The sequence below is a fragment of the Artemia franciscana genome, chromosome 8 (assembly GCF_032884065.1).
Source record: "Artemia franciscana chromosome 8, ASM3288406v1, whole genome shotgun sequence".
In the NCBI taxonomy this organism is placed as follows: Eukaryota; Metazoa; Arthropoda; class Branchiopoda; order Anostraca; family Artemiidae; genus Artemia; species Artemia franciscana.
The window spans coordinates 38,658,257-38,683,667 of NC_088870.1; the positions used below are offsets into that span (position 1 = coordinate 38,658,257).

At 33.7% G+C, this 25,411-nt stretch overlaps 1 protein-coding gene across 1 annotated transcript; it reads right to left on the reverse strand.

Annotated features, from left to right (window-relative positions):
- Positions 1–288: 288 nt before the first annotated feature.
- LOC136030397 (mitochondrial import inner membrane translocase subunit TIM44-like) lies at positions 289–25,377 on the reverse strand. Its single transcript, XM_065709342.1, has 5 exons — positions 25,176–25,377; positions 21,680–21,924; positions 12,565–12,698; positions 4,367–4,646; positions 289–964 (listed from the first exon to the last, which is right to left on the reverse strand). The coding sequence occupies exons 1-5, from the start codon at positions 25,221–25,223 to the stop codon at positions 325–327; spliced, it is 1,347 nt and encodes a 448-aa protein (XP_065565414.1). The 5' UTR covers positions 25,224–25,377; the 3' UTR covers positions 289–324.
- Positions 25,378–25,411: the final 34 nt, after the last annotated feature.

Sequence of the window (25,411 nt, forward strand, 5' to 3'; positions counted from 1 at the left end):
TTAGTTTTTTAGCTTTTTTATTTTTTTTATTAGTTTTTAGTTTTTTTTTGTAGTTTTTGCCTTTTTTAGTTTTTTCAGTTTTGACGTCACCTAATCCAGTTTTTTCAGGTGACGTCACCTGATCCATCCATCCATCCATCCACAGACAGACAGACAACTTATATATATATATATATATATATATATATATATATATATATATATATATATATATATATATATATATATATATATATATATATATATATATACATAGGTAAAGATAGATAGAGGTAAAACCATACAACATGAAATTAGGAAAATTTTATTCCTAAAACAACTGAATTAAATAAACTGTTCAGAGCTATTTGCAGACAGGTCCATAAGTCGCCAGGCAGATTTCGGGTCCAGCTCCGTCTGGTCCCGACAAAGAACCCACACATAGTTCACCCTCATTATTTTGCTAGCATCACCTTCCACTACATTATTTGCAGCGTCTCTAACGCACAAAATCTGTTGTGATTGAAAAGTTATAACTAAAATAGGTCCCTGTTCCATGATTTTGCCCATTGCAAGATCAACGTGGTCTATATCGATAATTCGACAGTCCATTTTATAGCCCATTGACTGAGCTTGTTTTATTGGCGTTGATATTACGTTAAAAGGTGCTTCGTGACACCAATCTTTTAAGATTTCTAAATCGCCACGAACCATCGCTTCAAGGACATTGGGAATGATATCGTATTCACACTCTTTTAAAAATTTTTCCTTGTTGAAGTCAGGGTCCATCTTGACAATTTCCGTAAGAGCTTCACTGAGCTCTGTTTTCGAGAAAATGCCGCCAACGATATCACCAACTTTTTCTGTCAAGACTCTAGCAGCACGAACGACGGGACTGTCACTTTCGTCATATTTCGTCTTCAATTCGAGAACTTTGTTGATATATTGATTATTTTCTTTGAAGTTTACCCAACTCTGATAAAACCTAGAAAGAAATATAAACTATTCCAAGCTAGCATAGTTGTGTACTAAGTTCAGCATAAAAATTTTTGTCAACTAAAGATAGTCAAACTTTTAGAATAATGGCAAGCGATTCCACGTTTTCCATCAAGGTGTAACTGACTTGTAATCAGTATTTTATTATTTTTAACGTATTAATTATTAAATTGTAATGCAAATTAAATTACAACTTTCGATTAATTATGATTGACATGTAGTAGGTTTTTTATAGAAATAAAAATAAATATACAGAGAAAAAGTTTTTTATATATGTAAAAAAATATTTAAGTGAATCATCTTCTCTCGTCATCTCAATATTTCTGTTCCATAATTTTACGGAGCTCTCAAAAGTCCAGAATACCCCAGAATATGTAGTCTACATATTCTGATACCCCAGAATAGGTAGTCTAGAATCCAGTTTTTATCAAATAAAGAGATTGTTCGACAGTTTATACATCCCAATCAATGCAAGGAACTCACCCATGACTCGTTACCAGTGAAGCCTGGTCCTTGGACTCCCAATGATCGAAGTGAAGCCCCCCTCTAACATACACAAGTCTTGTGTCATGCCAGAATTAAATTCGAATTCTTCTGCACGGTTACAACTCGTCAATATTTGGTTGCTTCCATTTTACGGCGAGCACAGGTCTCGAGGCACTACAGACTAATTGTCCTATCTTCAAATGCGGTGGAAACTAATGTCTTATGCTATTACGGCAATTTTTGAAAATAAGCAGTAAAAGTTGACAAGACATGTTAATTTATAACGAGCAGAAATGACGCTGCATAAAAGAATGGCTGCAGCCCCCTCACTCCCCAGGCTCGACGCTTAAGTGACACTTCAGGTTTACAGAAAGTTAGATGCGTTTAATCCCCACACCATTTAGTTAAGCAAAACTATTTTTCGAACAGTTGAATCTAATAGTTGGAAATCAGTAATATTTCATCAAAGATCAAGTTATATTTCGTCGTTGTGGCACCTACAAAGGTGAGTTTTATGGATACAATTATCTTTCACTTAACGTGTCGATTTTTTTTTTTCGAAGTTAAACCCCAATCTCAACATGTCCCTCTCGAGACAAATCTCTGTTTGAGGGGACATGGACATGTCTTGTGGTATTAAAACACAAATATGTTTTTGAATAAAACAAATAAAAAAAAAACATTTAAATTTTAGTAAAATAAAATTTTACTAGAATTTTAAACAAAGAGGAATCCCGAATAAGAAAGTGATGCAACATAGTCTTAATGCTAAAGTGTCATCGTAGCTTGGTGAAAACTGAACACGTTATTACGTAAATCGCCCTTGCTGATAAGCGTTGACAGTCTTCAGTAAAGCACAGGGACACTTTTCGTTAAGAAGAAGGCTAGGGGGAGTGGTAACCCTACTTTTATTACACGAAATTCATGTTTTTGTCAAGTTTTAACATAGTGGCTAATCTTAGTTGAATTTTTTTTAATTTTATTTTTCTTTTTTTTAGTCTCGTTTGGATTTCTTCTTTTTTAATAAAACAAAGAAGAAAAGCAGATCGAAAAATAAGAGACAAAAATTAACTTTTAATTTTAACCTCCGAAACAATCCAGAATGTAAGGAGGGAGCCCCTTCAAGGCCTCGCTTCTAATGCTAAATTAAGTAAACTTACATCAGGAAAAGGCACAGTGGGACAGAACGTGAAAAAAAATCAAACACTTATCATAGCAGAATTTAACTTTTGCTATTCGTTGGAGATTAATTGTTCTTATTTAGAGAAACTCAAAAATGAAACCATAAAAACACATTCTACCTTTTTTATAGCCAAATTTTGCGAATAAACTTTATGAAACAGTAATAAAAACGGAAAAAACTTTAAAATTAATATGTTCCATCCACTTGGATATTTGTATAGGGACTGAAGAGAATGAGAAACTTATAAGAGTTGGATCTTCGGTGACTCGACAATGGAGAAGATAGGGATTAAAATTGCTTGCACCACATTGTAGTCCCTGAAGAATTCATTTCAATAGTAGAACATTTCAAAGAAAATTGGACATATGGTAAGATTTATCTGCGATGCATTAGGATTAAAGCTGAAATTGCTCTACAAGCAAGGCCGTATCAGGGACGGTTAGAGAGTTTGAACCCCTTGCCCCCTCTCGCACAACAAAGACTCGCAAAACAAAACAAAATGCATAGAAATAAACTTTGGATGCGTTTTTTAAAGTATTTTTTTGTACCCCCCGCCCCAACAAAAATCCTAGATACAGCCCTGTCTACAAGGGATGATTAATCGGTAATTCTTTTATTTTCACGTATTTGAAGTCAAGACCCGATATGCGTAAAGCAGGTCTAGGTTAGATTGGGAAAATCCAGATGGGTTAAGCGGGTAAGGTTGACTCTAATATGGTAGACCAACTGGGGACAAAGTGCTGTTATCTTTGCCCTCTCCTGCATTTTGAAGTACCTGAAAACATAAGCACGCAGTAGTTCTGAAACAAAGTAGCCAAAGGCTAGATGGCGTCGGATGATTGTTTTTCTACTCTTTATAAGTTTCCCATGTTTCTTGATTAAGATAGGACACGTGGTAGTTCAAAAAGAATCATAAACAAGATGGGAAAACTTAAAAAGGAACAAGCGAAAAGGAACCGAAGCTTAAACAAGAACGAAATAATCCTAAACAAGAACTAAAAGCAATAGCGAAAGGACAAGAAGTCAACCAAAGTTTCAGTTCAAATTGCTAAACCGTATTTGCAACAATCAATGGAACTTTCGGGTAGCTAAATCTTAAGTTCGAAGTTAAGTAGCACGAGTTTATCGCTGCTCCGTTCAAAAAGTGCCCGATTACTAAGTATAAATAAGTAGCGTTTTTGCCTTCTTTTTTTTTTTGTCTTACTGAAAATTCGTCACAAAACGAAAAATGAAATGAAAAAGCCGCAAAATCTTAGGCGGAGCCGGTAATTCCTACAGGGCCATTCTTATAAGTCTCCCATGCCATTTGGGAGTCCAGTAAAAATTGTAGAAAATAAGTGAAAAAATATCCTTACTGTGACCTTTGCAATTGATGAGGAGGGGGATTTTTATTTCATATGGATATTTTGCCCATGGATCAAGAGATCATGGTCACAATGGTAGTGCAACCTAACAAAGGACACACAACAGTCCATAGTAATTAAAAATCTAAAAACGTAAGAAAAATTGCCGTTTTTAGCTGATTCAGGAATGGTAATTACTATCTAAATTAATCTTAATAGTAAAATGTTAGTTTGAAATATAGCTTGTAGTTATATATAGTTAAGCTTATAGTTAAGTGTCAAGTTGTCTGTTTGAATATACAACGATGATATGGTTATTGTGAACCACTAATAAAAGATAAATAAATAAAGAAAATAAGACGATAATATCGTTTGTTACTTGGAGTCTTTGTGAAGCTCAATTCCAGTAGCTTCTGTATTGACTTGAATAACTTTAGCTGTTTCACTATCTAATTCTTCCTTTCGTTTTCTTAATCGCAACGGAGGTCGATAGACCCGAGATCCTGTAGCTAATGCTCCTTCATCAATCTCCTTTTTTACAGCCTGTGCAGTCTTTGAAAGTGTCTGGAACGTTGAAGTCTCACCCAGCTTCTTTCCAGTTTCTGCTATACTGCTAGCAGCGCCACGTGCAGTCTTACTAATCTCCTCGGTTATTTCGCCTAAAGTAATAATAATCTGAATTCTTTACAAGTAATATAGCAGCAAAAAGTAATTCTTTCGTATCTTTGGCCCAAAATCAAGAAAAATTTTCGACGGCTCAACTCCACTTTTATAGTACCCCCCTTCCACTTAAATTATTTGTTTAAGTTTTTCAATCTTAAGAATTGTTTTATAATTTTTAAATTGCCCTCCTTAATTTTTCATTTTTGTCAATCATTTGTAGTATCAACTTCATTCTCCAGGCTACATTTCTACGTTTAGTTTATTGGGTACCAATCATTTATAAAAAAGATGCAAAAGTGCCTAAATTTTCTCATGAAAAAAAAAGAACAGAAAAAACGCGCACACACGCACACTAGCAACCCCATCGCGGTTTCCAGCCCCAGCTTGTTAATGCTGTCACATAAAGATATTCACTTATTAAAAATATAAAGCTTTAAAGCCCATATAATAAGTCCTGTAAAAAACATTCAGAATCCAGAAATTTAATAGAAACTGTTTTTTTTTTTACCTTTCTTTCAGTGTTTTAGCATGCTTAAACTTCATTTCAAATTTTTGGCACAGGTACCTCGCAACAATGGCATAAAGAACGTTTGGGATGCAAAATTTAATATCAGATATTTGCGAAATGTCCTTAAATAAGAAAATTTCTTAAGAAAACACTATTACCTACCATAAATAGTTTCTGAAAGCCATATTTTTCCAAGTATAATTTTTTACATATTTTCTTTTGTACCTTAGCCCTCCCTCCCCCCACTAAAATCGAAAGATGAGTTGCCTAGTTTTGTGGGGGTTTTCAAATTTGATAAATTTTTAGTTCAAAATGTGAAAAATAGCAGGTTTATGCTCAAGTCTTTAATCTTTTTTTTCAGGGGAGGGGTTGTTTGAAAAAGAACTTGGGCAGCAGCCCGAATGAGATTCCATGTAGTTGAAACAGGGGACTATTAGAGCAGCACTTTGAAATTCGATCAGAAACGAGCTTTTTTCAAGCTTCTAAAGTACCAAGAATATCAGAACAAAAATGTTCTCTTTTGGTTGCTTCAAAATTATGAAGTTTTTATAGCGATATTACATTTTCGCCGGTGTTGCCACGTTTGACCGTGAGAAGAACAAACGCTAATTAGTTAAATTTGGCAAAGCTTTCCGTTTGTAAAATTTCAACTATCAATAATTTCTTTATTCCCAAAAAAACTTCACCTTCTAATGAAAGCTAAAACTTCTCAAGCTGCATTACATCATATGTTTTTAGCTTGTTTTATGCTGATTTCTTACCCACTTATCATTTTTATTTCAGTTTGGTACCTGCTGCTGCCTAAAACTTCATAATTACATATAGTGATCTTTTTCATTCAAGTCAAATTCCCGATTTTTCAAGATTTATGTAAATGTGTAGTTTTTCCTTTAACAAATCCAAACAATAAGATTACATTGTTACTATCCTTTTTATTCCAACCTAGAGTAGGCATAGTAAGCAACTTTTCACATTCAATTTTCAATTTTTTCAATAGTATTGAAAGATCCTGGGCTAGCTGCTACTTTCATATTATTGTTGTGTTAATGTATCTTTGCCGTCATGTTTATCTTTGTATTGTAATGTAGGTTGTTATTGTATCTTTGTCTAGGCCTAGTTTTTCAAGCTTGTGTCCCCATGGGCCTATGTCATATATATATACATGTATGTGTGATTAATAAATAAATGAACTTGAAAGGGTTCAACTCCCTCCCTCCCCTCAATTATATCCATGGTTCTTATACTTTTCATATTTGTTATATCTGCACCTTTCATATTTGAAAGGTGAAACAGAAAAAACGCACACACACACACACACGAGCAACCAATCACGGTTTCCAGCCCCAGTTTGTCAATGTTGTCACATAAGGATATTCACTTATTAAAGAGCTACTTTGATAAAAGTGACAAAAACCATTTTCATATTGCATTTTTCATATTTGTTATATATGCACTTACACCTTTCATATTTGTTATACAACTGTCCTGTTTTTGATGATTTTTGCTAAAAACGACCCTCTTCCCCAAACGCAAGTTTCTCAACAATAAACTCATGCATACATGAGTGGCTACCCCCCAACCCCAAATTTTCACCTGAATTCTCATATATTTATACTCTTCGTACTTTTTTGTATCAATAAATCTGTACTTTCCAGAAATCAAAGCCGTATATATGTTTGTTTGGATACAATTTATAATAGTGGAATATGTGTATACATGATCAAGTTGTTTGAGACAGTAAAGGAAGAGTATAATACATTGATGAAAAAAGAAAGTTTCTATTACGAGGGGTTTCCTGCTTATTTGCGAAAGATACTGCTTGTATTTTTACTTGACGGCTATAGCAACAAAACATATAAAACGTATAAACGTATACAATAAAACGTATAACCTTCTCTGTGGGTTTGGGGAAGAAGTCTACTGAGCTACAGAGTAACCAGATGGAGTGCATTTGTGCCATGTTGGCACTTTCTTGAGGCGTTTGTGCATTAAGTTTTTGAAATCGAAACATTTTTTTAGAGGAAAATAGTTCATTTTTAGAAAAATGGAGCTTTCGGCGCACTTTCACTTTCACGGTAGCGCAACTTCACCTTGCACCACCGAACTTGGTTATCAAACACCGAACTTCCGGTGTTTCGAACTTGGTTATCAAAAACCGAACTTCCGGTGTTTCGAACTTGGTTATCAAAAACCGAGATATTTAGTGCCATTAGATTCAGTGTATATATAAAGTAACGCATTATAAAAGTAGTTTGTTCAAAGTAAAACATTAAAACTAAGATTCAGAAAATCAAACAAAAATTTCAATTCAATATTGAATACCAAAAACCATTATATTTGACACCTTTATACTTCAAAACTGCAAAATCGTTATTTACTTCCCATTCAGTACTTTGAAGAATTTGATTTTTTTTTTTTTTTTTGTGACTCCAATCAAATCATATAGAAAAAAATGCTTGTGGCAAACTGGAGAGGGGTCACTCAGTCACAAATTAGAACCTAAATTTTCCCTTTTTAAGGGTCAAAATCTATTGGCAGGTAGCCAACAATGGGGCAACACACACATTTTCCATGGTTCCCGCCTCTGCTCTTTTTCCTTTGGTTTCCTTATAATTACTTTATAATCCCAAATTTCTAGGGGGGGGGGGGGGGTCATGCACCCCCCTGCCGGCAACCATGGAGTATAGAAAGAAAGAGAAAGAAAAGTTTTTTTGAGCCCTACGGCCATACACAACATGATTTAATAATTCAACACTGCACAGAACACACACTCAATATAAGACGATGCTTATTTTCATTCACTCGGGCTCGACTGAGCCTCTCCCGCCTTTTCCACATATCGTGCCATTTTGCATATGGTTTCAGGCTTCGAAGACCTCAGGATATCAGAAAGTAGCACCAACCGATGGTCCCCCCAAATTTCATCCCTAAGACTTTCAAGCTCCTGGCACTCCATGAGGAAATGGGCTAAATTATTATCCTCTTTTCCGCAATGCCCACACTTACCATTTGTACCCATATTTTTTTTTTTATGTTCCCTATATACTGGAAGGCAATTTCCCCTCAACTGGATCCATGATTTTAAATATTTAAAAGGTAAATTTACCTTAAAATAATATTCTTCCCCAAAAATTTCTTTTACTTTACTATATTAATTCAGTGTTTCCGACGAACGTACTAAACAACCCCGCTCTTGTATCTCTTGGTCTTTCAATCTCTGCATAATTTCTGGAAGGCATTGTGTGTTTCCGGGTCCGTTTCCTTCCATCCACAAATAAGAGAAGCCTAGTTTGTCAAGAGATTTCTTGATTTGTTGAGTCCAAGTAGTTTTCCTATTAATTCGAAGCAAATCATTATAAGCTTGTTTAGCCAATCGGTCCTCAAGAAGTTGGGTTAATATCAGCCAAAACTTAAATACTTGATAAAGCCGATGCAATTTCAGTCAGAAGATGCCAAAGTCTCCTTTGATTAGCTGGTTATGTGTTGTCTGGCGCAGCCCGAAAAGTCTTTTGTAGTATCTAAACTGGACTGATTCTAGCTTCTCCGCGGCCTCCAGGCCCCATAGCTCAGCTCCGTAATGGATTGCCGGTTTAATTTTCGAATCAAATATTTGCTTAAACATTTTTAATGACTTCAACTTTTTCACTAGGACATTACGTAATATTGCACCCACTGCTACTTTCCCTCGCTTTGACATTTCGCTCACATGTTCCTTCCAACTGCAGTTAGGTGTCAGGGTAAATCCCAGATATTTCGCCTTTTCCACTACCTTAATCTCTTGTCCTTTGAACCGAAATTTCTCATTTTCAACTAAATTCCTTCTTCCTCCTTTATTGAAGATCATTATCTCCGTCTTCCCGAGGCTTAGACGTAGTTTCTTCGATTCAAGGTATTATTTATTTATTTATTAATACCAAATACGGTAAGCCATCAGGTCTATTAAAATTTGCACTTCACGAGCTGTTTTCGCTACTAATGCCATGTCGTCGGCGAACAGCAGAGCCGAAATCGTTCTGTTGCCGAGCTTAACGGTTGGGGCCCATCTTTTTTCCAAGAATTCTACAATGTCGTTTACGAATATTCCGAATAGCCGAGGTGACAGGGCACTTCCTTGTTTCACACCTCTTGTCTGTTCAAATATCCTTGAAACTCCTTTTCCAAATTACATTAAAAAAACTAGTTTTTTTAACTGAAAGTAAGGAGCGACATTAAAACTTAAAACGAACAGAAATTACTCCGTATATGAAATGGATTGTCCCCTCCGCAATCCCTCGCTCTTTACGCTAAAGCTTTTAATTGTTTTAAAAAGCAGAATTGTGGCAAAGAGTCAAACTTTAGCGTAAAGAGCGAGGGATTGCGGAGGGGACAATCCATTTCATATACGGAGTAATTTCTGTTCGTTTTAAGTTTTAATGTCGCTCCTTACTTTCAGTTAAAAAAACTAGTTTTTTTTAATGTAATTTCTGAACGTTTTTGAATTAATGCATGTTTGGTTTTGACTCTCCACACGTAAACTATTCAAATGAAATTTGCATATTAATTCCTTTTTTGGCTAAATGGCTTTCTCTTAGTTTTGATCATACGATTTTGAGAAATATGGGATGTGGAAGGAGGCCTAGTTGCCATGCAATTTTTCGGTTACATAAAAAGGCAACTATTAATTTTAATTTTAACGAATTTTTTTATTAGCAAAAAATATACGTAACTTTAGAATTAACTTACGTAACAAACTTTTATATTCTTTAATTTTTATTATGTATATGAGGGGGTTTGTACCCTCGTTAATACCTCCTTCTTTACACTAAATCGTAAGTTTTGTCCCAATTCTTTAAGAATGACCCCCTGAATCAGAAAGGCCGAAGAAAAAATAGTTGAAATTACTAAAAATACTTTAGCATAAAGAGCAAGGTATTTATTTCCTCCTAAATACCTCGCTCTTTATGCTAAAGTATTTTTAGAACCCCTCATATGCGTAATAATCTCTGTTCGTTTTAAGTTTCAATGCTACTTCTTCCTTTCATTTGAAAATTGGATGCCCTCCAATTTTTTTGGTCACTTAAAAAGGGCACTAAAACTTTTCATTTCCGTTAGAATGAGCCCTCTTGCGACATTCTAGGACCACTTGGTCGATACGATGACCCCTGGGAAAAAAAAAACAAAAAAAAAACAAACAAACAAATAAACACGCACCCGTGATTTGTCTTCTGGCAAAAAATACAACATTCCACATTTTTGTAGATAGGAGCTTGAAACTTCTACAGTAGGGTTCTCTGATACGCTGAATCTGATGGTGTCATTTTCGCTAAGATCCTACGACTTTTAGGGGGTGTTTCCCCCTATTTTCCTAAATAAGGCAAATTTTCTCAGGCTCGTAACTTTTGATGAGTAAGACTAAACTTGATGAAACTTATATATTTAAAATCAGCATTAAAATGCAATTCTTTTGATGTAGCTATTGATATCAAAATTCAATTTTTTAGAGTTTTGGTTACTATTGAGCCGGGTCGCTCCTTACTACAGTTCGTTACCACGAACTGTTTGATACTCTAACGACTGCTATTGTACTTCCATACATATTAGCTACCAGCTGTGCAAAATGACCTGGTAGTCCAATTTTAATTAATTCCATTATCAGTAATTCCTTATCCACGCTATCGAAAGCTTTTTGGAGGTCTACGAAAGCCACGTAAAATTTATTTTTTCCTCTTCCATATTTTTCAGAAAGGGTATGCAGTACAAACATTCTGTCCGCTGTATTGTATCCGGCCCGGAAACCTCCTTGCTCTTCTTTATAGTTGGAGCGTTCCTCCGCATTTCCCTTTTTGAAAAGCGGCAAAATTACTGACGTCTTCCATGCTTCGGGCCATTTACATGTGCTAAGAATTGCATTGAAGATGAGGACCATAATGGGAACGAATGACAGTGCAAACTTCTTATAAACCATAATAGGGATTTCATCCAGCCCCGACGCAGTACCCCCTTTCTGATTCTTCAAAATGTTTTTTTATTTCCTCCTCCGTTGTTTCCTCCAGCAAACTGTAGCCAAGCTCTTGGAGCCGGAAACAAGTTCCCTCCCTCGGGATAGAATTTAGCACTCCAAGAGGTGCTGTATCGTTTCCTATTTCAAAATATGGTGGCCACGTTTCTGGTTCCAGGCATTTTTGTTGGGTAGGTTTTCTTTTCTCAGGGTCTTGAATTTTCCTCCAAAATACTTTCATGTCATTCATTTTAAAACTCTCCGATAATTGTTTTATATCCCTTATTTCCGCTTCTCTTTTTTTCTGTTTCAATAACTGTTCACAATCTCGCAGGATAGCTTTCATCTGGAGAACTACTGTCACTTTTAGGGGGCTCTCTTTGAGGCCCTTCACTTTTTTTACTATTTGCATTAATTCTTTTTTCCTTGCTAAACATTCATCATAAAAAATTCCTTTCGCTCACTCTCAGGGGACACTTTAGGCGTTATTTCATGAATAATTCTGTTTAGCCCGTCAATCATCTGATCGTCTGGTAATTTACCTTCTTTCAAGACCTTCAGTTCCTCTTGAACGTTCTTATCAAGTAATCTTTCTTCCATTTCGTGTATTCCTGATTTCAACATTTCTCTTTTTAAAATTTCTTTTCTCGGAAATTTCCTCTATGCTGAGTTTGTAGAACATTCGTTGGAAACTTTTGCAAAATTTCTATTAAAACTGGAAAATGATCTGAACCTACAAAGGGGAGAACTTCTACATTTCTAACATCCATCGCGAGGGAAACGTCCACCAGTATATAATGAATAACACTCCCTTTCGCACCCGTAAAACACGTAAAGTCCCCCTTATCCTTATCATTCCCAAACCTCCCATTCCCTATAACTAGCCCATTTTCTCCACAAAGATCCAAAAGCCTTTTCCCCCAAATATTCAGCTTCCTACCTTCATCCATGCTATTTCTTGTAATCCCGTAGGTCTTCGGAGCTGGAACCACTTCCTCACAAATCACTGTATCCACTACTTCTTTTTTCACGCTGGTGTACGCGTTAAAGTCTCCCAATAGCGTTAAACTGTGGTCATGGTATTTAGATTTCATTTCTTCGATCTCTTTTTCCAGAATATCCCAAGTATCTTCATTTGTGTAGGAACTGTTCTGTGGTGGTAAGTAAACTGATCCGACCTATAGTTTTTTAAACTGATATATAGTTTTTTGACGCAAGAGCTTATTGAAATTCCTTAGCTTATTAAAATTACTTTTAAATAAAAGGAGGCAAGAGCCTCCTACCTAAATTCCCCTCTTTTCACCTGTGAGAAGTGTATTTTTGTCCAAAACCATTTTTTAATATAGAATGAATGAGCCTTCTATCCCTTTTTGAACTATTTTCACCCCAGATAAGGCTTTCGTATTTGTGCCACACTTGAGAAACAAACCTGCTTTTCGCCCAATTTCAGATTTCCCAGCCTCCTCAATTACATCTTGTAGCTTCTCCTTAAAGACTGATGCTCCTCCTTTTAGAAATTCACCACTTTTTTCGGCCTCTGCTTCAATATCCTGGAACTTTTGCCTAAAATAAAAGAATAAATCTATTAAAGAATCCAATGCAGTTATTCTTACATCGATTAGGATATAAACACATCATCCTACCGAAACAAAGAGGGGAAGGGGTCCAAAATTCTATTCCAAGGAATTCCCCTCTTGATATTAAAAATAGATAAAAATGACAATATCTAACAGCAGGTAAAACTTTTTTTGGATCCTCCTCTCATAACAACAGCGCATGAGAAAACACCAATTCCCATGTTTCTAACACCATCATAATGTTGAACCTTCGTGAAATCATAGCTATTTATAACCCTACCATATTTTAAGATATGTACTATATACATTATATATATATATATATATATATATATATATATATATATATATATATATATATATATATATATATATATATATATACTAGCTGTTATAACACCTAGTTGGCGGGGCGCTTCGCGCCCCCCCAAGCCCCCCCGCGCGCGTAAGTCGTTACGCGCCATATTAGTTACGCGCCATTGTAGCTGTGTCCCTGTGTCCCACCTGTGAATAGAGATAGATATAAATATATATTTTTAACTACGTAAAACATGCGAATATACAACATTCTTCGCTGTCCCATTGTCTGTGCATATAAATAGCATTTGTATTCCCTGTGTCCCGGTCGTCATTTGTGTCCTGGTGTCCCAGTTTGTATTTTCTCTTTGAGTGTCCCGGTCGTCATTTATATTCCCTGTGTCCCAGTGTCCCGGTTTCCCGGTCTGTAATTTCTATTCAAACAATCCCTGTGTCTCAGTCGTCAATTATATATCCCGCCTGTGCCCCCGGCGTCCCCGTTGTAGTTGTGTCCCTGCGTCCCGGTCGTCATTTATATTCCCGGTCGTGATTTGTGTCCGGGTGTCCCAGTCTGTAATTTTTCTTTGAGGTTCCTGGTCGTCATTTATATTCCCTCTGTGTCGGTCGTCATTTGTGTCCCGGTCTGTAATTTATCTTTGAGGGTTTTTTCTTTTTAGTTTTTTTTAGTTTTTTATATTTTTTCAGTTTTTTTTCTTCTTTATTTTTCAGCGTCACTATGAAGTACATATCGCCGAACCGATATGTGTCCTGGTGTCCCAGTTTCTATTTTCTCTTTGAGTGTCCCGGTCGTCATTTATATTCCCTGTGTCCCAGTGTCCCGGTCTGTAATTTCTATTCAAACAATCCCTGTGTCTCAGTCGTCAATTATATATCCCGCCTGTGCCCCCGGCGTCCCCGTTGTAGTTGTGTCCCTGCGTCCCGGTCGTCATTTATATTCCCGGTCGTGATTTGTGTCCGGGTGTCCCAGTCTGTAATTTTTCTTTGAGGTTCCTGGTCGTCATTTATATTCCCTCTGTGTCGGTCGTCATTTGTGTTCCGGTCTGTAATTTATCTTTGAGTGTTTTTTCTTTTTAGTTTTTTTAGTTTTTTACATTTTTTCAGTTTTTTTTTTCTTCTTTATTTTTCAGCGTCACTATGAAGTACATATCGCCGAACCCTTGTTTTTTAACTTAAATCTGGTAGGCATTGATGACCTTATCCAAGTCAAAATCCCAAACCCAATCATCATCGCTATCATTTTCAGTTTTGATATGTTTTGACTCTCGCTTTCCAGGTGGATTTTCATCTAACTGCGCGGTTTTGCGTTCTTTAGCCGCAAGCCTGTTTTCTTGCTGTTCTTGTGATTCCTCGGCACGCTTTCTTTTCTTACTTTCTTTATCAGCTGCAAGCCTGTTTTCTTGCTGTTCTTGTGATTCCTCGGCACACTTTCTTTTCTTACTTTCTCTATCAGCAGCAAGTTTTTTGGCATAGACTCTTTGAGCAGCTTCCTTGGCTGTTGCCATTGTAGGTTCTTCAGTCATTTTACAATTAAACATTTTTCCGTGAACGCATGTCTTAAATACCATTAATGACGTCACCGTCATAGCAAAAATGACGACAACTAACTTCATGACGTCAGTCGACACAGAAACATGACGTCACCTGACAGACAGACAGACAACTTATTTTTATATATATAGATATAGATATGTTTTTAACGACGTAAAACTTGTGAATATACAACATTCTTCGCTGCCCCATTGTCTGTGCATATAAATAGATTGTCAGGTTTACCGACTCTTGAACATGCAACATATAATTGTCCATGGGAAAAACAATCCATATTCAGATCTATACCTCATGATTCTAATGATTGCCCTTGAGCTTTGTTGATGGTGATTGCTAATCGAACATTGCCTGTGTCCCCGTCGTCATTTATATATCCCCCCTGTGCCCCCGGCGTCACCGTTGTAGTTGTGTCCCTGCGTCCTGGTCGTCATTTATATTCCCTGTGTCCCGGTCGTCATCCCGGTGTCTCGGTCGTCATTTGTGCCCCGATGTCCCGGTATGAAATAAATTTTTAATTTTTTCCCTTTTTTTCTTTTTAGTTTTTTTTTATTGGTTTTTACCTTTTTTTAGGTTTTTTAGTTTTTTTCTTTTTTCTTTTTAGTTTTTTTTTAAGTTTTTATCTTTTTAGTTTTTTTATTTTTATTTTTTATTTTTTAGTTTTCTTTTTCTCCTCTATTTTTCAGTTTTTTTCCTTTTCTTAGTTTTTTTTTCTTTTTTAAGTTCTTTTAGTTTTTACCTTTTTTTTTAGTTTTTTTAGTTTTTTTAGTTTTTTAGCTTTTTATAGTTTTTTATCAGTTTTTAGTTTATTTTACGGTTTTTTTCCTTTTTTAGTTTTTTTTAGTTTTTTACCTTTTTTTTTAGTTTTTAAGCTTTTTTAGATTTTTTCTTTTTTTTTCTTTTTAGTTTTTTTTGTAGTTTTTACTTTCTTTAGATTTTTCTTCTTTTATATTAATGCTAAAGCCAAGGTTCGAACCTGGAACCTCTTGAACCTAGAACCTGGAACATAACGCCTTATCAACTCAGCTACATCGGCTTGAATACATTCGTTTTTGAATTGGTATATGATGAAATAATTCAGACGTCATATTATATGATGAAAAAAAATTTAGTTTTTTTTCCTTTTTTTCTTTTTAGTTTTTTTATTGGTTTTTACCTTTTTTTTAGCTTTTTTAGTTATTTTTTGTTTTTTCTTTTTAGTTTTTTTTGTAGTTTTTATCTTTTTTAGTTTTTTTATTTTTATTTATATTTTTTTAGTTTTCTTTTTCTCTTTTATTTTTCAGTTTTTTCCTTTTTTTAGTTTTTTTAGTTTTTTAGCTTTTTTAGTTTTTTTTTATTAGTTTTTAGTTTTTTTAGTTTTTGCCTTTTTTTAGTTTTTTCTTAGTTTTTTACCTTTTTTTAGTTTTTTTTAGTTTTTTAGCTCTTAGTTTTTTTTCTTTTTAGTTTTTTTTGTAGTTTTTACCTTTTTTAGTTTTTTTTTCTTCTTTTGTATTAGTGTGAAATAATTCAGACGTCATATGCGGACAAACACGACGTCACTCGACAGACAGACATAACCCACAAACAACTTATTTATTTATATATATATATATATATATATATATATATATATATATATATATATATATATATATATATATATATATATATCATGAAAAGAGAAATCACCAATGCAACAGCACAAAAAAAAAAAAAAAAAAAAAAAAAAAAAAAAAAAAAAAAAAAAAGAGAGACAGAAGGAGAAAAGGAAGACTGTTTTCCTAAATTAGTGATTAATATAGACCAGCACTTGAATGAGGCCTTAACCCTACTCATCCATACAATCACATAGGTCAAACAGCATAGCCATACACAATCAACCATAAAGAATAATCCATGGACAGGCAGTCATGTCGTCAATAAGTATAAGTCGTCATTTACCAAACAATAGAAAAAATAATATAGACAAATAATTCAGAGGCAACAACCCAACACAAGGGATCATCAGGAGAATACACTGGCCTATATAGGGTTTCGCCATATATATATATATATATATATATATATATATATATATATATATATATATATATATAAATATATATATATATATATATATATATATATATATATATATATATATATATATATATATATATATATATATATATATATATATATATATATATATATATATATATATATATATATATATATATATATATATATATATATATATATATATATATATATATATATATATATATATATATATATATATATATATATATATATATATATATATATATATATATATATATATATATATATATATATATATATATATATATATATATATATATATATATATATATATATATATATATATATATAGGCTAATTTGGGCTATGGCCTACTGTGCTTTCCAAGATTAAATTTAAAAAACTTTTCCCACGAAAGAAATTTTTCAATGAAAGGTAAAGAGGTAAATTAAACCACAGACGAGCAGAAATGAAGCCTAATAAAATTTCAAGTGTAAAATAACCATACTATGGAGAAATAATTGAAACCCAGAATGAACAGAAATTACAATAAATCAAGTCAAGCTCATAGCAAGCTAAAACTACCACAAAGATGAGTAGGGTTAACACCCCCTTTGCCTTCAAAAGATCATAAGGTAATTGGCAAATTACTGGATTTTTTTAGTGTCTAGTTATGTTTTTATTTCTCATAGCGAGCTAAAACTACCACAAAGGCGAGTAGGGCCAACATCCCCTGTGCATTCTAAAGATCATAGCGTAACTGGCAAATTACTGGATTTTTTTAGTGTCTAGTTATGTTTTTATTTCTCATAGCGAGAGTAGGGCCAACATCCCCTGTGCATTCTAAAGATCATAGCGTAACTGGCAAATTACTGGATTTTTTTTTTAGTGTCTAGCTATGTTTTTATTTCTCATAGTGAGCTTAAACTACCACAAAGGCGAGTAGGGCCAACATCCCCTGTGCATTCTAAAGATCATAAGGTAATTGGCACATTACTGGATTTTTTTTAGTGTCTAGTTATGTTTTTATTTCTCATAGCGAGCTAAAACTACCACAAAAGCGAGTAGGGCCAACATCCCCTGTGCATTCTAAAGATCATAGCGTAACTGGCAAATTACTGGATTTTTTTAGTGTCTAGTTATGTTTTTATTTCTCATAGCGAGAGTAGGGCCAACATCCCCTGTGCATTCTAAAGATCATAGCGTAACTGGCAAATTACTGGATTTTTTTTTTAGTGTCTAGCTATGTTTTTATTTCTCATAGTGAGCTAAAACTACCACAAAGGCGAGTAGGGCCAACATCCCCTGTGCATTCTAAAGATCATAAGGTAATTGGCACATTACTGGATTTTTTTTAGTGTCTAGTTATGTTTTTATTTCTCATAGCGAGCTAAAACTACCACAAAAGCGAGTAGGGCCAACATCCCCTGTGCATTCTAAAGATCATAGCGTAACTGGCAAATTACTGGATTTTTTTAGTGTCTAGTTATGTTTTTATTTCTCATAGCGAGAGTAGGGCCAACATCCCCTGTGCATTCTAAAGATCATAGCGTAACTGGCAAATTACTGGATTTTTTTTTTAGTGTCTAGCTATGTTTTTATTTCTCATAGTGAGCTAAAACTACCACAAAGGCGAGTAGGGCCAACATCCCCTGTGCATTCTAAAGATCATAAGGTAATTGGCACATTACTGGATTTTTTTTAGTGTCTAGTTATGTTTTTATTTCTCATAGCGAGCTAAAACTACCACAAAAGCGAGTAGGGCCAACATTCCCTGTGCATTCTAAAGATCATAGCGTAACTGGCAAATTACTGGATTTTTTTAGTGTCTAGTTATGTTTTTATTTCTCATAGCGAGAGTAGGACCAACATCCCCTGTGCATTCTAAAGATCATAGCGTAACTGGCAAATTACTGGATTTTTTTTTTAGTGTCTAGCTATGTTTTTATTTCTCATAGCGAGCTAAAACTACCACAAAGGCGAGTAGGGCCAACATCCCCTGTGCATTCTAAAGATCATAAGGTAATTGGCACATTACTGGATTTTTTTTAGTGTCTAGTTATGTTTTTATTTCTCATAGGGAGCTAAAACTACCACAAAAGCAAGTAGGGCCAACATCCCCTGTGCATTCTAAAGATCATAGCGTAACTGGCAAATTACTGGATTTTTTTAGTGTCTAGTTATGTTTTTATTTCTCATAGCGAGAGTAGGGCCAACATCCCCTGTGCATTCTAAAGGTCATAGCGTAACTGGCAAATTACTGGATTTTTTTTTTAGTGTCTAGCTATGTTTTTATTTCTCATAGCGAGCTAAAACTACCACAAAGGCGAGTAGGGCCAACATCCCCTGTGCATTCTAAAGATCATAAGGTAATTGGCAAATTACTGGATTTTTTTAGTGTCTAGTTATGTTTTTATTTCTCATAGCGAGCTAAAACTACCACAAAAGCGAGTAGGGCCAACATCCCCTGTGCATTCTAAAGATCATAGCGAAACCGGCAAATTACTGGATTTTTTTTAGTGTCTAGCTATGTTTTTATTTCTTAAAACGATGAAAAACAACAGAAAAACAGAACAAAAAAAACCCATAATAATCAATAGGCTATTACTGAAAAGAACAAATGTTACGTTCTGGTCTTTAGATGGCACAGAGGGCGTTAGCCCTACTCCTCTTTGTGGCAGCATCTTCTTGTTTTAAGTTTTACTTGATTATTTATTGTAAATTTCTGTTCATTTTGGGTTTCAGGTATTTGTGAAAATTATATTTATTATCATTTGCATTTTCCAGATTAATTTCCTGAAGGCAATAAGCAGAAGTGAGCTATTACATTTCTTTTCAAGCTATTACATTTCTTTTCAATGAAATCCTCCTTTCAACTAAAATATAAAACTAACATTGCCTGATTTCTGAATTAAAATCTGCATTTGCTTTTCTACCATATCAATTTTGTTGGCTTCAGGACTATAATTTGCTACAGTCTTCACCCTCCTAAGAAGGTCCCATTACCTTCTTTATAAAGAAGCTTAAGTTTCCTCAACATTACTAGGAGCTTCTAGTTCTTAACAGATTGCATCCTTGATTTTTAGCATTCTGCCTCTAACTATATTCTTAAACATCACTCACCACACTAAGTCGTAATGTTTTTTCAATCGTTTTAAAACCCTCTTTAACTTCTCCTTACATAATAAATCCTCCTTCACTTCTAATTATCAAAATTATTCCATTATTCTCTACATTACTTCCTAGTTTTATCACGGTTTGATATAACCTCAAAACTTTCTGTCCATCTCTAGTGTCCACTCCCTGTATCACTAAATATACTTGGACTTGTCCATACTGACTACTTCTCCATTTCTTATCATATCAATTCAGTGTCTGTCTAATTGTACAGTCTGACTGCATCTCCCATATCCTCAGCAAACGTATCCATAGACTATTTCTAATACCTTTAATTTATACTTAATGCATTCTCTTCTCTCCTTTTCTTGTGGGATCTAACACTCAATACCTTCTTACACAGAACTCTTCTCTCTACTATGTCTATTTATAAGTAATTATAAATTTGAAATTTATAAGTAATAATAATCAAAAAGAAGAAGAAAGAAAATACAATATCAAATTCCCCCCCCCTCCCCCTTCAAGGTGCCATGTCTGGGAGTGCAGGGAGAAAAAAGAGACAGCATAACAAAACGTACACGCACTAAAATGACTGAGGAGAGGAGGATGGACGCAAAAACATGATTCAGGTGAAAAAATTGATCATAAAAAGAGTTTTTTTTTTTGCAAAAATCACTACCTGCTTTTCAAACTTCACCTACTTTGCAAACTACTTTAATAAATTCTAACAATTTTCTATATTAACAAATTCTAACGTCTCCAATTTCATGTCCACTGTTTCTGGAATATTCTTTGAATGTTCTCATCCTTAAGCTCACAACTGTCATAACTACCTGGTTTGTAGATAACTAATTCCGGACGTAACTATATTTATGTTTTCTTTGTGTCTGTGTTTCTCTTTACCTACTGAATAAACAGCAATACTATTGAAAATAGACACATGAAACTCAGCACATGATAAATTCAGAGCCACAAGCATGGCTTTAAGATATTAGCATACAAATCAGTAACATATTACTATAAAATGAAAAAAAAATATAAATGGCATAATGCAAGGGCAAAAGGCCCAAGGGATCAACCCCAGTAGGCTAAAATATAAAAATATATTAAAGCAAAAAAAGCAAAGATTGTAAAGTTTTTGACAGGTAATTTATTTTTAGTCATTCAATCATAGACCATTTAAAATACTACACACTGGCAGCTACTGAATCCTTGGTATGCATCACAAAAAGAAAGTCTTGACAGCAGTAACCTAGCTACAGATTATCCTTTCTCTTTATTATACATTTAAGTTTATTAATCAATCCTGGCTTATCCTTAATTCGTTTATAGACATTGCATTAATTTCCACCCCTCCCCCAGATGAAATTTTAAAAAAGCCTAAAACTGCACCTGTGTCCAAATGTTCTCCATGATATAATTAATATGTTAAGTAAGTAAATTTCCTTGCACCCTTCCCCTTTTAGCCATTGGTTGTGTGAAGTTTATTTTATTATCTTTGAATATACTATTCTTGTATGCTATATTTTACAAGTCCTTTTAATTTTATATTCATCAATTTAGGTTTAGAACATTTTATTTTTAATTAGCTTTTAATTTGTTTTCTTTTTTTACTTGACACAAGGAGCAAATTTGGCCCTTACAAGTCTTTTGGAAATAACAAATATCTTCAGGGGGGGGGGGTCTTTTGAAAAAAATTCAAAAGAGCCAGCATATACATCACAGTTTTTTCATGCTTAAACACACAGCTTTTGGTTGTTCTTCCTTGATATTAGTATTAACAAAGGAATATTTTCTTTTCTTGAATATATCTTCAATTTGGTAAAATTTCATTAGTTAAAGGATGACAAAGACATAACTCCAAATGAAATGCAAAACAGTACTGAAAACTAAATGTTAATTAAACAGAATGAAAACTTTCTGGTGAAAAAAAACAACAAAACTATAGATGGAAAAGAACAACAACCTAGCTTTTTTTAAAGCATCAGACTGTTCAAGTTTGGCAGCTTCTTCTCTGAACTTTTTTAGATTATCCTTCATTTCCTTGTTTCTTGCCATTTCTTGCTTCAAATTTTCAACAAAACTAGATATAAACGATGGACGTTTATCAGAGTAAAACCTAACATCTTGCTGTTGCAATAAAATTTGGCTGCTTTGAGCTAACTTGATTGTTGAGGGCTCAGTCCTAATTGAGACGTTTTTGACAAGGCTCTAAAACAGAAAAATTAATGATAATTCTTGCTAAGTACATTCAAAGTGAAATTAAAATTGGTAGTCAAGCATTGACAAGTTTCATTTTAAAAATGCGGATTTACTTTTTTTTTTAATTTAATAAATTACACTTTAAATTTCATGGTTGTAGCAATAACTGCAACCTAGTAAAGAGCAAACATGGCCAATAATAACAAAATGTTGAAAAAATGTTTTAAAAACAATTGTCTAATGAAAAATTTAGTTGCAATTTAATAAATTACACTTTAAATTTCATGGTTGCAGCAAAAACTGCAACCTAGTAAAGAGCAAACCCCAGCCAATACTAGCAAAACGTTGAAACATGTTTTGAAAAACACTGTCTAATGAGAAATATAGTTTATTTAAAGCTGATTCATGAAGGCTAACTATAATCTCCATTATCTTAATAGTAAAGTTACAGTAAAATAAATTTATAGGAATTTCAAAAAGAGCTTGAAACCCCTCAAAAAAGGGCAGCAGATAAAAGAAAAAGTAAATTAATAGAATAATTAATGTCAAAAATTCTAAGCCAGAGGTTTTCAGCCCCTCAAGAGAATCAGAGCCTGTGCATCATTGAAATGCCAGTTTTTGTTGCTACTTTTGTTGCTCTGGTCATTGCTATTTAGTTTGACAATTAGACTATTTAGTTGCTATTTAGTTAACAAAGTTTGATATTTGGTCAAAAAACTTTGACCAGAGATGTTTCTTCTGTTGTGCAACAGTAAATATTGTCTTGGAAGCTTCCTGACTTTTACTTGTTGGGTAAAACAACAAAAACTAGTGGAGCTTTCAGGGAATGCTGGGTAGTGTGTCTCAGTTAGAAAAGAAGCTTATTGTTTAAGCTAGGAAAACGCTAATGATATTATGCAAGTCCAGGATACCAAGATAGCTTCATTTAAATTAACAGAAGTGGCATGAGGCATTATATATTAAGAAGGCTGTGTAAATGAAATTTGTTACTGTTAAGGTTGACAAAACAAGAGACACATAAAAAAGTAACAGCTTGCAGTTCCAATAAGACACCTTTATGATGGGAAAACGAAAGAGGAAATTCTTTGTCACTTTAACATAGAGAAATTGATACATAACTCACTTGAACCTCTCTTTTGGAGATTATTGATGATTAACTAGAGAGCCCAAGACTCAACCAGTCAGTTTGTGTTGCATAATGATTAAAATAGAGCCTCTATCACCAGTGACTACTCATCAAGTGTATAAGTTGTATTAGAAAAAATGCACTTGGTGTAAACCAAGTTTTCATGCCTACAGACTGATGCTTGTCTTTGGTGTTTACATTCAAAACTAGAGACAAATGAAATCTTTATTCTTCAAGAGCTGAATATTAAAATAACAATATGTGCTTTAAAGTGTATATTAATGCTCAAGAAAGTCTCTGAATATTTTTTTTTCAGCTAGAAAAATGACTTACTTAAAGATAGAGAAACCAGTACAGACCAGTGAATAAATGACTAAATAGGGACAATTTTATTTTAGCTCTTTTGTATATCATCTAAGGATCTGGTCATGGAGAACTGGCAGCCTCAGTCTATGGACTTGCCACAAAACATTAGACACTATCTAGCAAAAAAAAATGTGTGCCAGAAACTTCTTTCAAAATATCTGCAGGTGGCAAACCAAATTTTTCTAGAGTTACTAGTCTTATTGCAGCTAAAAAAGATAAATTATATATTTGTCAACTGACAAAGCCTTTAATGAAATCTTCCAGGAGGTACTAGATTTTTTTTGTAAAGTTGGTCTTGATGAAGATCTTCTGCAAAGTTCTAATCCTTCATGAAAGTCACCAAAGTATACACAGAAAGTAGTATTCTATATATGTGATTGTGTAGCTGAGCTGAATTTGGGAGCAAAAGAATCAACTAAGAATCATATAACAGGGCTGCTTTCTAGTGATAGAGACACTGTCTTCCAAGTTTAAAAATTGCTTCATGAATAGTTTTTCATTGTTGGTATTAATCTCTAAATTGCCACAACAAACAAAAGCCTTCTATGTACAACAAAAAGTCAAACATGTGACTTTTTAATATAGACTATCATTCTATTATAAGGTAGTACGAATGAAGTCTTACAGATAGCTTTTCTGGTTTTTTCTTAGACCTAAATGAAGAACTAAAATGTCATACAGAAGACCTTATATTACCCTATTCAGACAATGACAAAAATGACTTTTTAATTTAGGCTATGATTCAGTGCAGTTTATGATATAGCATAGCAGTATATATATATATATATATAGCAGTATAAATAAAGTCTTACAGATGACTTTTTTGGTTTTCTCCTTAGACATATACCTATGATGCAATAAAATGTCAAACAGATGATATTATACTACCCTAATTATATATAGAAAAAAAAAGTCATACAGATGACTTTTTAATACATCATTCTATTACAAGAAAGTATGAATGAAGTCCTACATATGACTTTTGGTATTTTCTCTTTATATACATGTAATGCACTAAATGTCATAAAAAAGACATTATATTGTCTCACTCCTTAGTCAGACAATATAATATCTTTTGTATGAAATTTTAGTGTACTGTATGTATATAAAGAGAAAACCCTGAAAGTCATATGTAAGACTTTATTCATACTGCCTTATAATAGAATGATGTATCAAAAAGTCATCTGTATGACTTTTTGTAGTTTTTTAAAGCAGAGTATAGTAACATAATGTCTTCCGTATGATATTTTAGTGCATCATTTAGGTTTAAGGAAAAAAACAGGGAAGTCATCTGTAAGACTTTATTCATAGGCCAATGGTTCTACAATAGAATGATAACCTATAGCCTATTAAAAGTTAACCATATGACTTTATTTAGGCTACTCTATTATAATATGAGTAAAAAGTCATCTGTATGACTTTATTTAGGACAATATTCTAATGTAACACTCCTTGCTCTTTGTATTGAAGTTTCATTTTTATTGCAGTTTTTTAACTCCATTTTTCACATCACATCTTTAACACATTTGACCTTTTTGAACTAAATAACCCAGACTTTATTTAGTTTAAAATCAAATAAAGTGCTGATATCTGTTAGCACATTTAAGAAAATTGATATTTCACAAAGCCTACTTGAAACAGAATAGCCTATAAATTGACATTTATTAATAAAATCTTCATAAAAACTGACTGCTTGCTTGATTTGACTGCTGGATTTACCCACTGTGAAATCTTAGTGTTTTTGTACAAAGAAGCTAAGAATACTTACATTTATTGGCGGACTTGTCCTGGAATAAACTTTCGAAAAATAAGCCATAAATAGCCAGAAGATTTTCGGAGATTCTTTCTATTTCTTCAATAAATGTTTACATAAGAATATTGAATAGTTTAAAGGCGTGTCGAACTTTTGATTTTGCTCGTGAAATACTTTACTCTTTCTGTTTTTTAAGTCAGAACTAGCTTTCAAAAATGCAAGGAATGCCAGAATCGGAAGCTGATTCGCCA

Coding starts and splice junctions, on each gene's coding strand:
- LOC136030397 (XM_065709342.1), bottom strand. CDS start 25,223: ATGGCTTATTTTTCGAAAGTTTATTCCAGGACAAGTCCGCCAATAAAT. Junction 21,925..25,175: donor GGACAAGTCCGCCAATAAAT/GTAAGTATTCTT, acceptor TTTCTGTTTTAG/AGCCTTGTCAAAAACGTCTC. Junction 12,699..21,679: donor GATGCTTTAAAAAAAGCTAG/GTTGTTGTTCTT, acceptor CTTTTATTTTAG/GCAAAAGTTCCAGGATATTG.